This window comes from Saccostrea cucullata, unplaced genomic scaffold, assembly GCF_032062105.1.
Source record: "Saccostrea cucullata isolate Sc308-1 unplaced genomic scaffold, CSIRO_AGI_Scuc_v1 ctg6249, whole genome shotgun sequence".
In the NCBI taxonomy this organism is placed as follows: domain Eukaryota; kingdom Metazoa; phylum Mollusca; class Bivalvia; order Ostreida; family Ostreidae; genus Saccostrea; species Saccostrea cuccullata.
Genome location: NW_026936982.1, coordinates 62,725 through 78,087, shown reverse-complemented (window position 1 = coordinate 78,087; position 15,363 = coordinate 62,725). Strand labels below are relative to the sequence as shown.

At 37.9% G+C, this 15,363-nt stretch overlaps 1 protein-coding gene across 1 annotated transcript in view; it reads left to right on the top strand.

Annotated features, from left to right (window-relative positions):
- The first annotated feature begins 12,387 nt into the window (after positions 1-12,387).
- LOC134246998 (uncharacterized) overlaps positions 12,388-15,363 on the top strand; it is a 47,893-nt gene continuing 44,917 nt past the window's right edge. Inside the window, exons 1-2 of the mRNA XM_062729350.1 lie at positions 12,388-13,207; positions 13,580-13,672. Coding sequence (XP_062585334.1) covers positions 12,388-13,207; positions 13,580-13,672 — 913 coding nt within the window. The remainder of the gene's footprint in view (positions 13,208-13,579; positions 13,673-15,363) is intronic.

The following is a 15,363-nucleotide window of genomic DNA, read 5'->3' as shown; positions in this document are numbered from 1 at the left end:
AACAGGTGTGGCACGATAAAGATCCCTCCCTGCTCAAAGGCCGTAAGTGCCGAGCATAGGCCTAAATTTGCAGCCCTTCACCGGCAATGGTGACGTCTCCATATCAGTGAAATATTCTGGAGAGGGACGTTAAACAGTATACAATCAATCAATTAATCAATCAATCTAATTGCAATTTATTGATTTATATTGCAAGAAAGTTGAGAATCTACTAACCATTTCCCTTAATTGTCCTGAGTGCCGAGTATATAGGACAAACTTTGTAGCCCTTTACCGGCAAGTGATGGCGTCTCCAATGAGTGAATAATTCTCGAGTGGTACCTTAAGACCGCGGAACATTTTAAACTGGTAAGATTGAAAATATGTAGCTTACGTCATTTCTATCTGTTGCAATCAAAACGTTCAATGATAGACATTGAAATGGGCGGGTACAATTCGACGCGGACATGGGGAAAACATTGGATTGAAATTCTAGTTTGAAATTCATTTTCAATCCACCTCAACTGCGCTAGAAGGCACATTATTATATGCACTGATTGACCACGAGAACAAATAATTTCAATTTTGGTATAGTTTGGAAATAATATATAAATCGGAATTTTATGTCCAGCGTTTTGAAGTCAAGAAATATATGAAGGGACAAATCTTTGATTTCTATTTGGTATAATTTATGCATGTACGTGTTATGTGTGCGTCGGGGGAGGGGGAGCTAAATTATCTTGGAAATAAATAAGAAAAATGTCAACATTCTCAACATTTTTCACTGAAGACGAAACTAAAAAACTCTTGTCATCCTAAAATTATTTGGTACAATGCATGATCTGACTTGACAAATTTTGACCCCCCTTCTAGAATCATATGGCAGTCTCCTGAAAGATATCTTCTATGAATTTTACAAGTGTCCTTAAGAATATAATATAGGCTATAAACTCATCATAATATAAATTTCAACCAATATGTATTTTGGAATTGAAATTATTTGTCTTTTGGATCATACATTCATACTTTGCTTTTGAAAACAGCTCAGGTGGATTGAAAATGAATTTCAAGCTAAAATTTCAATCAAATGTTTTCCCCGCGTCCGCGTCGAATTGTACCCGCTCATTTCATTGTCTATCATTGAATGTTTTGATTGTAACAGATAGAAATGACGTAAGCTGCATATTTCCAATCTTACCAATTAATGTTCCGCGGTCTTAACATCATACAAACAAAGGAACAAACTTCGTTATTTTTCATTTGCGGTGTTGTTTTAAGATTTGTTAAAAAAAACTGATTGTGCTTACAGCTGGTTAGATGTCGAGTTTGGAATGATGCTTGATGTTCTGTCTTTGTGTCTGTCGGAGTATCTGTGGGTTCTTATTGCAACCTCTGGCGTGCAGTATATTCACGATTTTTTGAGATCAGGTCTTCCAACCGTCTGTCGAAGTTTCTATGGGTACTAATTATACCCCGTTATTAGCAACTCTGTTTGCAGACCTGTTGTGAGGTCATATGGGGCAAATATTGTTCAGAAACGTTTACAAAAGAAGAAAATATTTGTTGGGGCCTTCAACTTGACATTACGAAACATCGACGACGCGTTCTCAAAAGTTACCTCGATTCATATGTCAACTCGATATATTCCGGTGAACTGCCACAATGTCTATAAGTGTAAGAAAGTGATATCGAGTTTGAATCACGGCTGCGACTGACATCGATAAAAACGGGTAGCAAGACTTCCTTCGCCATGCACTCGACACTTGAACCTAATAATCTGGGCACCGTGTCACCACAGGCGTTGGCATGATAAGGATCCCTCACTGCTCAATGCGGGCCCTGAGTGCCGAGTAAAGATCAAACTTTGAAGCCTTTTACCGGTATAAGGTGAAGTCTCTACATGAGTGAAACTTCTCGAATGGGACGCAAAACAACATACAATCAATCCAGTTGGTTCCTTGCACAAGGGCACGCTTTATGCTCAAACAGTTTCTGGGATAAGGCATGCTATTGGCAGGCATGAAATGCGGTGTCCGCGATCTCTCTGATGTCATCATTTCGCAGGTTCTTTGGTCTAAGTGTTTCAGTCTGTCTTTTGGTAACTTGGATCCAGTACTCGTTATATTAAGTTATTCGTCCTATTTATTGGGCCAATATTTGCACACATGGTGGAATTTCCCGGGAGCGCACGGCGGGTGTAAACGTATAACTTGGGATATTTGCGCCTCCGTGCCGTCTGATCCAATTTCTGATGTTTTGAAGGTCCGTGTTTTCTCTACTCCCGATTGGTTTCGTTTCAGTGAACTTCGAAATGTTTGTTATTTTTCATGTAGATTTTCTTTTCCACGTTGTATGCATCAAACGCATTATTGAAGATGACATATAAAAGTTTTAATGTTTTATTGTCCTTTTTCTATTATATGTACATGTATTAGTTATTATGTCATTTCAGATTAAAAAAAAAATTGAATACCTTGAAACAAACAGTGATCTTTCTTATGGACTTCTCATGGACGTTTTATTATATAATTGATTTGATCCGATATCAACAAATGAATAATTCTTTCATTCTTTATGTTTTTTAATATGGGTTGAATATAGTTTTGATTTGATAACCTCTATCTTAGTCGAAGCGTAATGCATTCGTGGCTCCTGCAGATCCGGTATTTAAAAATATAATAGACTAAATGGTCGATATTCTGTATGCAATCAATAATTAAACCATAACCGAGAGTTCATTTAAACGCGTCATCCCTGTATATAAACAACTACATGTAAGTACACATCCGTGTCAAGGAATGACTTAAGTGATTAGACTGTGAGTGTTTATTTACATACTTTTTAATATATCAAAGAAGAAGGAATATTTTGTAAATAGTTATTGCTAAACAAATTTCATGAAGATTTGTTTTTTGAGCCTTGTCCATATATTTGAAAGAAATTCTTGTTGAAACATGAGACGACTGAGAGATTTTATTTTGTATTTGCTAAAGTAGATATTTCAGAATGTAACGGGCACCTTTTTCAAGTTTATTTTTTAGTAATCTTTTCAGCATATACATGTACATGTATATACATGCATGCATTTGTACTTAATTTTCCAAATCAGTGGTAGATAGGTAATCAGTTTTGATTAATGTAATAATGGCGTTAAGGTTCATAAACCCTCTGCTCACTCATACAAAACTTTTCTTTAACTTTTATGATTTTCCAAAGGACATGTATATGCTGAATAAAATACAAACATTTATAGCATGGCTTGCGGGGCAAACTTTGACAAAAAGGCACTTCAGTTTGACAAATTTATAAAGAAATAATAGACATTTGTGTCATTAAGAGTTATCTCTCTTATCAGATTTCAGATTATCAATGTACCTTAACCTGTTTGTTTTGTGCGTCGTCGGTGCATTACATGTATATCATTACCAAAGAGTTTTGGCACGTCCATCGATTCTTTTTCTTTTGTAATCTTTATGAAATAAGCTGTGATAAATGTATGTATCTATCTAAATTTAAAGACTTTAAACGTTAAAAGGGAATTTTAAATATTTTGCAAACCAAATGTCGAGAATAGAATACCATTTGACAATCATTCGAGCAGGGATTTAAATAAACGAACTAGCAAATACCCTTCGTTCAAAAAAAGTGAAGGCTGAACATTAAAGTCCTCCACGCTATATGAACACCGACTTTTGTGTGAAACAAAATGAATAATAATTTGAAACACATGAAGTGTAATGCAAAATAATACTTTCCACAAAATTTTACTATAGACGTCGTTGTAATAACAAAACAATTAAGCAATCTGTGGTTGTTTGTTTATCAATCTAAAAGTAGCGACGGCGTCACGTGATGGATTTATTTAAAATTAAAAAACTTCAATGACGTCACCCGTTGTTATTAGATTGGATATATCTTACTGATTTAACCAACACCAGTGGGATATTTTTAAGATCCAACTTGCAATCGTTGGATATATATCGTTTTACGGTTTGGCCCTTGCGCGTAAATACAAATCGTTGACTTTTCCAGTTTTTGGCCTGTATAAAAAATATCCTTTATAACAAAACTTTTCAAATATATATATACAATAAGAAAATGTGATAATAAAAAGAAAAAATTTATTCCACCGGAATTACATTTCGAAATATCCTCTGTATATGCTAGAAATTCCCGCCCAGAATATTTTTCTTTTCCTAGTTTCAGCTGTGAATTTTCTCCATATCGTAGATTGTAATGTTCTACACCTCCACGAAGAGCAAAGTTAAGTCCAAGCAAAAAGAGTAAAGTGTCTCTCAGTTTTTCGGGTGTGTCTGTTCCAAGTATACAATTTTCTCACATGTAATTCTCATTTGCCACTGATATAACCTCTGATTGTTTTCTCTCTATTCCGACTACAGATGAGGCTAGATCCTTCATTTTTTTGTCTAACATTTTTCTCATTCCTTCAAATTCAATATCGTCCATCAGAGAAGCATATATACCTTGAATTCTCGCGAAGATGATGTTGAATACTATTATAATTTCATACAAGGTGTTACCACGGTAGTCTTCCCCATTTTCTTTGCGTACTTCCGTGATGAAGGCACCCAAAGAGTAATTAAGCATTTCAGGGTTCATGGTCAGCAATTCTCCACTAATTCTCTGCAGGTCCTCCCTGTTCCCATATTTTTCTTGTCTATTTCTCAACCACGAATTAAATAAATTGACTACCTATCTTGATTTTGACATAGTCTTTTTAGCAAATCTTGACGCAGCAATTCTCTCACGTTCAAAATCAGAAATAGGTTCTGTGAAACGCTGATCTTTTATCTGCGTTTTAATATTGCCCGTCTGCGACTCCATAAGAATCTTGTCAGACACTTTGTAGTATATTATCAAGTATCAACAGACACCGGTTTGGTGTATGAAACAGAATATTTTATTATACACTGACAGTACAGTGGAGCATTCAGACATCTGACATGGCGGGTAATTTTTACAGAGATAGCAAGGGCAGATAACCCCAACTTCCGTTATTAGATAAGTCGTACATAAACATACTAAAGTACATTACATCCCCCTCACTAAAATTAAAGACAGATTTTTTTTTTCATTTAACATACAGATACTGTTTTATATGTGTAACGCGTTTAAAAGTTCATGGCAAAAGTTTTGATTTTGTTTCAAACACTCAATATAAACAAATCAAATAAGAACACTAACAAACACAGCAGAACTTTTGTTTTGGCAGCTGCACGGGGATTATTATGTCCCTAAGCACAGTGCAAACTGCTGACTAGACGCAACTTAAATCAAAAGTTACTAACAGAATTATTTACAAGCACATCACAAGTCGAGTTTCTCAGGAGGTTTAACGAGTCGTCCCGATCTGGTTTGGAGTGTGTTTTTGTGATTGGCGGGTTTTCACTGACTTGAGGTGTAGCAGCATTTTCTATGGTAGGCTCATTGGGACTGCTGTCTTCCATGGGAATGTCCTGCTCAATCAGTTCGTCCTGAGGGTGTTCGCTTGATTTGTGGAGGTGAACCCGATTTCTGCGATAAAGTCTTCCCTTGCTTTTCACTACATAAGATCTTGGTTTGTCCGTTTTCTCTACGACAATTCCTGGGGATAAGGACTTTGAACCAGGCGTTTCCATTCTGACTTTTGTTCCATTGTCTAGGGGTGATAACTCCTTCACATTTCTTCTCCTGTCATAGTAAAATTTCTGCTTGGCTTTCTGGACATTAAGGTGTTGCTGTACTTTTCTTAGGTCGTGTGTTGCTGGTTTAAGTAGATCTTGTGATGCTGGAAGCGTGTTCCTAGGTCTGCGTCCCATTAACAGTTGAGCTGGTGACAGATTAATGTTTTCTAGTGGAGTTGTTCTGTAATCTAGTAGAGCAAGTTGCTTGTCGTCACACTTTGTCCATAGATTCTTTATAGTTTGTACTGCTCTCTCAGCCTCGCCATTCGAGCTTTGAAAATGAGGGCTGCTTCTTTCGTGTTCAATTCCAAGCTCTGCGCAAAAGGTTCTGAAGGTAGTTAAGCTGAATTGTCAGACCTGAGTTTTCCTGGAAGTCCATGGCATGCGAAAACTGTTTTCATAGCTTCTATTATGGCTGTAGTTGTCTCTGATCTGAGTTCTACGGCGTCAATGTATTTTGAGTAGTAGTCCACCAGAATCAGGTATTTCTTGCCTCTGAATTCAAATACATCAGTTCCCACATGAGTGTATGGTAGATCTGGAGTTGGTGTTAGCTTTAGCGGCTCTCTGTTTTGCTGTTTCTGATACTCTGCACAAGATGGACAGTTGCTTACGGCCTGTTCTATGTCAGCATTCATGGCTGGCCAATACATGACCTCTCTGGCGCGACTCTTTGACTTGACTATCCCAAGTTGAGACTTGTGTATAAGGTTAAGCATCTCTTTCCGCAAGCTGGGTGGGATGACTATTCGACTTCCCTTGTACACAATGCTATCAAGACGGGATAACTGATCCCTCGAGTTGAAGTACTGTCTGACCTCAAAAAGAGATTCGTTCTTTGTGTCTGGCCATCCTGTTTGAATGGTGCTCATGAGAGTTTCAAGTTCACTTCTGGTTGATCTCTGGATTTCGGGGTATTTCTCGGGTGTTTTGGATAACATACAGATCATGTCCGCTTTCTTTGTGTCCTCTTCACCGCTTTCCTCTAGGTAGGCCCGTGATAGCGTGTCTGAAATGTACATCATAGTTCCTTTCCTGTATTTGACATTGATGTCGTACCACTGTAGTTTTATCATCATCTTTTGAATCCTCATAGGAGCTGACAGTAAGGGTTTGTTGAACAAAGTCTCTAACGGCTTATGATCACTGTACACTGTGACCTCCTTGCCAAAAATGTAGTTGTGAAATTTCTGACAACTGTACACTATAGCTTGCATTTCCTTCTCAATTTGTGCGTACCGTTTCTCTGTTTCTGTAAGAGCTCTAGAACCATAAGCTACTGCACGGCCTTCCTGTATCAAGACTGCTCCAAATCCATCTTTACTTGAATCGCACTCGATCTCGACCGGTTTATTCACGTCAAATAGAGCTAATACGGGTGGCTTGGTACACACGTCCTTAAGTTTTTGGAAACTTTCGTCCTGTTCATGGTTCCATTGGAATTCCACATCAGACTTGAGAAGGATTCTTAGTGGAGCGTCCAAATCACTCAAGTTTGGAATGAATTTCGACAAGTACTGTATGAGTCCAAGGAACCTGCGGACACCTTCCTTGTCATGTGGAGCTGGCATGTTAAGTATAGCCTTGATTTTGTCTGGGTCTGGTTTGAGTCCCTGATCCGACACTATATGGCCCATGTATGGCACACTAGACTTACGAATTTTGCATTTTTCAAAGTTCAATTTCAGATTGTAGTCTGTTGCCCGTTCCACAACTTTTCTAAGTATGGCATCATGTTCCTCGAGTATTTCACCTGCGATGAGGATGTTATCTATGATGGCAGACGCACCTTTGATTCCAGATATCATGTTGTCCATGATCTTCTGATAGATTTCTGGTGCTGATTTTATGCCGAAGGGTAGTCGGAGCCAACGATATCTTCCTATCGGTGTGTTAAATGTTGTCAGGTACGATGACTTCTCGTCGAGCTGAATCTGCAAAAATCCAGATTTGGCATCCAATACTGAGAATATCTTGGCTTATCAATAATTTTCATAGGGTGATGCTCACGTTTTATGGCGCGATTTAAATCCCTTGGATCTATGCAGATGCGTATCTTTTCTCCCTTTACACTCACTACCATTGAGCTGACCCACTCTGTTGGCCTGTCCACTCTCGTGATGTATCCATTAGCTTCCATCTCTCTCAGCTTGTCAACTGCCCTGGGCTTAATTGCTACTGGGAGTTTCCTTACCGGATGAATAACTGCAGGTACGGATTCGTCTATACTGAGATGGTATTCTCCGGGTAGTGTTCCTGTAGTTTCTACGAGTTCTGGATAGTCTCTGGATAGTTCACTTTGTGCACTTTCTGTAGTCTCAGTCACAGCTGATATCGAAGTCTGCAGATGGGGGTCGGTTTTGTATATCAACCCAAGAGTAACTGCAGTATCACCACTAATGATATTCTCTTGATCCAAATCGACCACTTCAAAGTGAACGTTAGTTTTACGATCACGGTAAATAACTGAAAGAGTTACTGATCCTATTGGTTTGATCTTATGGTTGCTGAATGACTTAAGAGTCTTGTTGGAACTCTCTAGTGTGCATCCTCCCAAGTTTTTAATTTGAGCAGATGTGAGTATATTAGCCCGTGCTCCTGTGTCTATATATCCTGCAGCGAATCTGCTGACCTTTGATACCAAGATGAACGTCCCAGTTGTCATCCTGACTGGACTTGAGGGAAGTACACATACTAATTGTAAGTAGTTCCTCTTCCTCTGACTCTGTATCTCGCTGTACCGTGCTGACTTTGATCTGTTTCAGCCGCCGCCGACACACTTTCTTCCAGTGGTTTCGTTGTTTACAGTAACTGCAAATGGTTCCTAAAGCTGGGCACTTTCCACGTTCGTGTTCCAAACCGCAACTTGAACAACTTGAACTGACGCCACTAATGATCAAGTCAATCAAAACATCATTATTACCCGCGTAATCACAGTCCAATCCTAAGATTTTGAGATCCTTAACAAAGTTATCAAAAGTTTCGGCCTCTTTTTGTGTTCTTTGGTGAAGTCTGAATCTTGCCATTCGCTTGTTTTTCTTGGGGCGAACATAGTCTTCTAATTTGTCCAAAATTTTCTTTGGGTCGTCTTCGTCGTCATTTTCAAACACAAAAGTCTTGTACACTTCCCTACCTTCTTGTCCAATCCACATGCCGATCCATCCTGCCTTATGTTTTGCATCGGATTTCGCTAGTGGCCCTTTGAAGATGAAACCCACGTGTTGCTTGAACCGACAAAATTCCTGGATCAGATCTCCGGCTTGCCAATCGAATCTGGGCTGATCGAACGGAAGAGTTGCCATTCCGAGTTTCTTCTGACACCATGTAGTATATTATCAAGTATCAACAGACACCGGTATGGTGTATAAAACAGAATATTTTATTGTATACTGACAGTACAGTGGAGCATTCAGACATCTGACATGGCGGGTAATTTTTAGAGATAGCAAGGGCAGATAACCCCAACTTCCGTTATTAGATAAGTCGTACATAAACATACTAAAGTACATTACACACTTGAACCAAATCATCATCCGAAATATTACTTTATTTGTCTAGCTTAAGGTCAAAATTCTGATTTTCTTTTTCCTCCTGCAAGTCTAAAATATCATTTAAAACACTATCTGTATCTTCCCCTGAACTTTGGACTTCTTTAAATTTACTTTGTGTAAGAAAATTTTTTTCATCAGAATCCATGTCCGATCCGTAGAACAGAATGGTTTGATATGAAGTGAGCACCTCATTCACAAGCTCGCAGAGGGGTGTTCGGTTAGCTTTTTGTATTACAACCAGTTGGATATATGAAATGGTTAGATGCCATTGTTATGGCACAGTTGGATATATGAATTGGTCACTGCTTCTTTGGGGTTCAATAGAGGGAATTATTTTAAGTAAGATAAATAACTCGATAGTGTTGAATAGTTTAGAGAAAACATTCCCCTCAAAGGACCGAAGGCCCTCGGAGGGGAATGTTTTCTCTAAACTATTCAACACCATCTCGTTATCTATCCCTTACATAGCAATTTCTCTCCTAGCAGGGTTATAAATAATTATAATTTGATTACTTTATAACGCGTTTAATTTTAATGATGTAATTTACAGTATTATTGTAGCTTTTATTGATAAACAAAATATATAAATCTCCAATCTTATTTTAACTGGAGCAAGTTATAGCGTGTATATTTAAGAAATAAACAACGTTATTCAGTGAACATGGCGTTATGAATAGCAATTGCTCTGCTGGCATATTCCATGATGTGCGCTAGCGCATCATGGAAAATATGCCAGCAGAGCAATTGCTATTCATAATGCAATGTTCACTGAATAATGGTTGTTTATTACTTATATTTGCATTCTTTGATTTTTTTCAAGAATATCAGAGGAAATCCTGACTTACATGAGGACGCGGCTTCTTGTCTTCAGTAAAGAGAGACATACGGCTTTAAAATCAGTACACCTGATCAATGATCCTTTTCTCTAATAAATCACAAACAATTTATAAAGTATTTCCCTCTCAAACACAGTTATCTGGATACAAGCAGCGCCGTCATCATCTCTTAATTTTTGTGTTGATGCAGTTGTGACGTCATTGATCAACGTTATTAAAACCCTCTGACAAAAATCAATAATTTAACACTATGATGAAAAATGAGAATGCTTTTACATGTACAAGTTTATCTTTTAAAAAGATAGGTGAGCTAGCGCCGTAGCAATTTTTAAACACAGAAAGGAAGATCCATGATCAAGTGATTTATTTTGCTGAATTCTTTAATTTTTATCGAAGCTGGAGAGTGATAAAGTTATTATTGTTTTGTGAAGCGTATCCATTTTAGAGACACATAGGTAAAGAAACAAGGGGGGTGGGTGACCTATTGGACTTTTGGCACAACGGAACATATTATTATGACCTTTACTGGAGAAGGGGGGGGGGGGCTCTATATAATATGAAGAAGATGCCGATTGAGACATTGCATGTATGGGCTGATTTAAAGAAGAGAATTTCTTGGCAATTTAGCAAAGAAAATACATGGGAGTTGAAAGGAATACTGTATAGAAAATAACTCAAAGTGCATGTTGTGTAAAGAGTCCAGAGAGTTTGGAACGCATGTGAAGTAGCTTAATTGGTCCTTTGGGTCATCTTTGTCAAGATATGTTAGGTTAAAAGCCATACACATTAAAATTTTTTTAAACACAAATAGTGGATTTATTCGTTATTTTTAGTGTAAATTCTTGCTTCTGTTTCTAGAATTTGTAAGATTGGCTGAATTGACCAATCAGAAATTAGAATCTATCTTTGGTTGTGCTTAGATTAAAAAAAAAACTCCCTTGTCATTGTTTAGAACAATCAGATAATGACTCGGGCTTTTTCGTCAGCAACCCCCCCCCCCCCCCCAGAATTTGAAGTAATATAAATATGAAGTTATCTTTAAAGTGTAAGCTACACAATAAATAAACAGTTATTTCATGCTACAACATGATACAACGAAATTGTTATCGTATGGTCTATCCGTAGTAGTTTTCACAGTTTTCCCAGAATGCACGGCCATGGCGGCCGAGCATGCGTATTCAAGGAATTTGGACTAACGTAGTTGCTAGCGCTCGAGAGCGCTAGCAATAATGATTATTACTTATTATCACTGATTATTACTTTTTCTATTTATTTTTAATATCTGAAATCATTCTTGAAATAGATAAATAGTTAAATAAATAGTTAAAGAAATTTTCTCTTTCCGAATGTTATAACCCAAGTGTGAAGAGTTGTCGTTCTTTGTACAAATATGCATGATACGAAAAAATAAAAAAATGTGGCAGTTCTCTATGATTTTAAAAAAGTTTTATTATACAATTAAATACATTGAACAAAATTGAACTTTTAAAGATATAAATCAGCAATTTTAAATATTCTGAATTTCTTTTTTTTAAAAAGAATATTATTAAAAACTTATATTTATTCCTCTTAAGAAACATTTCATATATATACTTCTCAACACGTTTTAAAAGTGTAGTAGAGTTTGTTCTACGTTAGTGTGATAGAGCAATTGCACTCATAGCAGAAGCAGTTGCGACTATAATTAGATGAACGCAGTTGTTGATTACATGTTCATAGTGGGAGAGAACAGTGGATATGCAAATACAAACTTTTAATGTATTCTTTTTCACATTCTTAAAAAAACATTTTTAATATGGGATTAAAAAAAATAGATAAACAGATTACATTTCTTTCATTCAGCAAACATTTGACTCCACGGATTTAGCGTCCCATAGGTGTCCACATCACACACACTAAAGATTCAGCGTCCCATAGGAGTCCATATCACACACAATAAGGATTCAGCGTCAAAACAACTCCACATCACAGACAGCAAGGAATCAGCGTCACAAACGATTCCACATCACAGACAGCAAGGAATCAGCGTCACAAACGATTCCACATCACAGTCAGCAAGTAATCAGCGTCAGATGGCACACCCACATCGCACACAGTTAGGATTAAGCGTCATTAAGGACTCAACACCACACAGTAAGGATTTACAGTCATATAAGAAATTCACGGAAAGAAACAATTTAAGGATATGATCATATGCAAACTTTTATGCAGCTAAAGTAGAAAGTGACAATTTTTTGCATTTATGAGATTTCAGTGGATGAGAAAATGAACAAGAGATTACGTTTTGAAAAAAGCATGTAGGAAATAAGGAAAAAAAATAAATATCTGATGAAAAAAATGTCTAGAGCAGTCCGACAGAGACTGATCCGAGTTCCGGGTGTAAGTGTCGTTGTCCACATTTCCCACGTAACATCAGACCGAGTCTGGATCAGTGATAGGAGCAATATCGTCTTGACAAACACTACAGGCGATATACTGCATCACCTCACAGGTATTGCTGATTTATGGGGAGTTCACACTGTGAACAGGGACGGGGAGTTGATTTATATAGACAGTGAGTACAACATCCACAAATTGTCGATAGAAAACAACACAAATATCACATTTATAAAGCACACAGCGCCGTGGGAAGCATGGAGTGTTTACAGCTCTCCCTCTAATGGAGACCTGCTGGTCGGGATGCGTCACACTTACTCAAAGACAGGCAAGGTCAACCGTTACAATAATTCAGGACAGCATATACAGACAATAAAACACAACGACTCCGGCGAAGAATTGTATCTTCTGCCTATCTATCTCACAGAGAACCGCAATGGAGACGTTATTGTGTCGGACTGGAAACTTGGTGCTTTAGTGGTAACGGATCGTGAAGGGAGACATCGCTTCTCCTACAAAGGTCAACCAGGCTACTCCTTAGATCCTCGTGGAGTGTGTACAGACGCTCTCTCACACATCCTGGTGTGTGATACTTACGCTTTCGCAGTAGAGTTGCTTGACCAAGATGGTAACTCTTTGTCTAATGTATTGACGACCCAGGACGGGCAGCGCTTCCAATGTGGCCTTGGTTACGATGACAGAACACAACTACTCTGGGTCGGTTCAGATTTCGACAACACAGTGGACATACACAGACTTACATACAAGGACTCCCTGACAGGTAAAATTATACAGTGTTTTATTTATCTGTATAGACACTCACAGTAAATTACACCGTGCTTTGTATAGGCGTTGGCGTGATAAAGAAACCTCACTTAATTTCTTGCCCTGAGAATGAAGTAAAGGTCTTAATTTCATGTACTTCACTGGTTTATGGTGACTTCTCTACTTTAAGTTAACATTTCGAATTCAAAGTAAAACAACAAACATTCAATCAATCAGTCAATCCTTTTGGTACAAAACAGCAGTATCACAGTATCACCAGATACTTCTGAATCAATGATGAGTTCGAAACGAGTCCTTTAAATAGAGGTTCTAAACTTCCTGCATACCGGCATTTTCTTATTTTAGTAACATGCTGATTTTTTAGCAGGTATGCCGTGTCGAGTCTGTAGGTCTTCTGAAGATCATAGCGAGTACGACTGTACAGGTGTAAGGAAAAGTCTAGAGGAGATCCACATGAAAGGTATGGAATTATAAGTATGTAATCATAAAAGAATAAGGAAAAGTCTAGAGGAGATTCACATGAAAGGAATGGAATTATAAGCATGTAATCATAAAAAAAGTCTAGACGAGATCCATATCAGTGCATAATCATAAAAAATAGTAACATTTTTAGCTCACATAGACGAAGTCGAAATGAGCTTATGTTTTACCCCCTGCGTTGGCGTCGGTGTCGGCGTCCCAGGTTAATGTTTTAGGAGCAAGTCCATTCCCAAGTAACTATGAGCCCTACCTGAACCAAACTTGAATGGATGATGCATCCAGGGATGGACACTACCAAACGTGCTTCGAATGCTGGATCTGACCTACATTTTCCAGATGAGTGACCAGCTGGTTAAAGTTTTTTGAGCAGGTCATTTCCCAAGGAACTACATGTATAAGCCCTACCTGGACCAAACTTGCATGAATGATGCATCTAAGGATGCACCATCCAGGCTTGCTGGATCTGACCTACATGTACATTTTACAGATGAGTGACCAGGTTAAAGTTTTTGAAGCAAATTCTTTCCAAAGGAGCTCTAAGCCCTACCTGGACCAAACTTATATGGATGATGCATCTAAGGATGGACACTAAGATTTGCTTCGGATGCTGGATCTGACGTACATTTTCATTCCCGAGTAACTAGAAGACCTACCTGATCTAGACTTGAATGGATGATGTATCTAGAGATGGACACTGTCAGACTTGCTTCGAATGCTGGATCTGACCTACATTTTCATTTCCAAATACTTATAAGCCTAACCTGAACCAAACTTGCATGGCTGATGTATCTAGGGATGGACACTACCAGACTTGCTTCAGATGCTAGATTTGACCTACATTTTCATTCTTAAATAGCTATAAGACCTACCTAGGGTAGAGTGTTCTTTTGATAATGTGATCAAGAACGCTCAGTTGTTTAGTGTAAAATTTTAACACAGAACAATGCAAACGTTTGTGAACTTTTAATTCTGCTCCTGAATTCATGAAACCAACTAGTGTTGGGCTAGAGTATACTTTTTTATAAATAGTGTTGTGGAGTATGTTCAGCAGTTGTTACGCAAAATGTTTACATTAACAATGCAAACGTTTGTTAACTTTTCAGTCAGACCCTGAAATCATCAGATATTTTCCGTTAATGCATCTTGTAAAGGGAAATTGGTCAACATTTATTGTTTAGTGATCTTATCTTAGGATCGTATGTATATGTACCTGATCCAGACTTGCATGGATGATGTATCTAGGAATGGACACCACCAGACTTGCTTCGGATGCTGGATCTGACCTACATTTTCATTTCCAAATACTTGTAAGCCTTACCTGAACCAAACTTGCATGGATGATGCATCTAGGGATGGACATTACATATACCAGACTTGCTTCGGATGCTGGATCTGACCTACATTTTCATTCCAAAGTAACTATAAGCCCTACCTGGACCAAACTTGCATGGATGATGCATCTAGGGATGCACATTACATGTACCAGACTTGCTTCGGATGCTGGATCTGATCTATATTTTCCAAACAAAAGATCAGGTTAAAGTTTTTTGAACAGATCAATCCCCAATGAACTTCCTAGTCCTAGATATGCAGAATTAACAGAGTTATGAATATTTGTTAACACTATATATATTTATACCCCCCGCTTGAAAAGTGGGAGGGTATATAGTA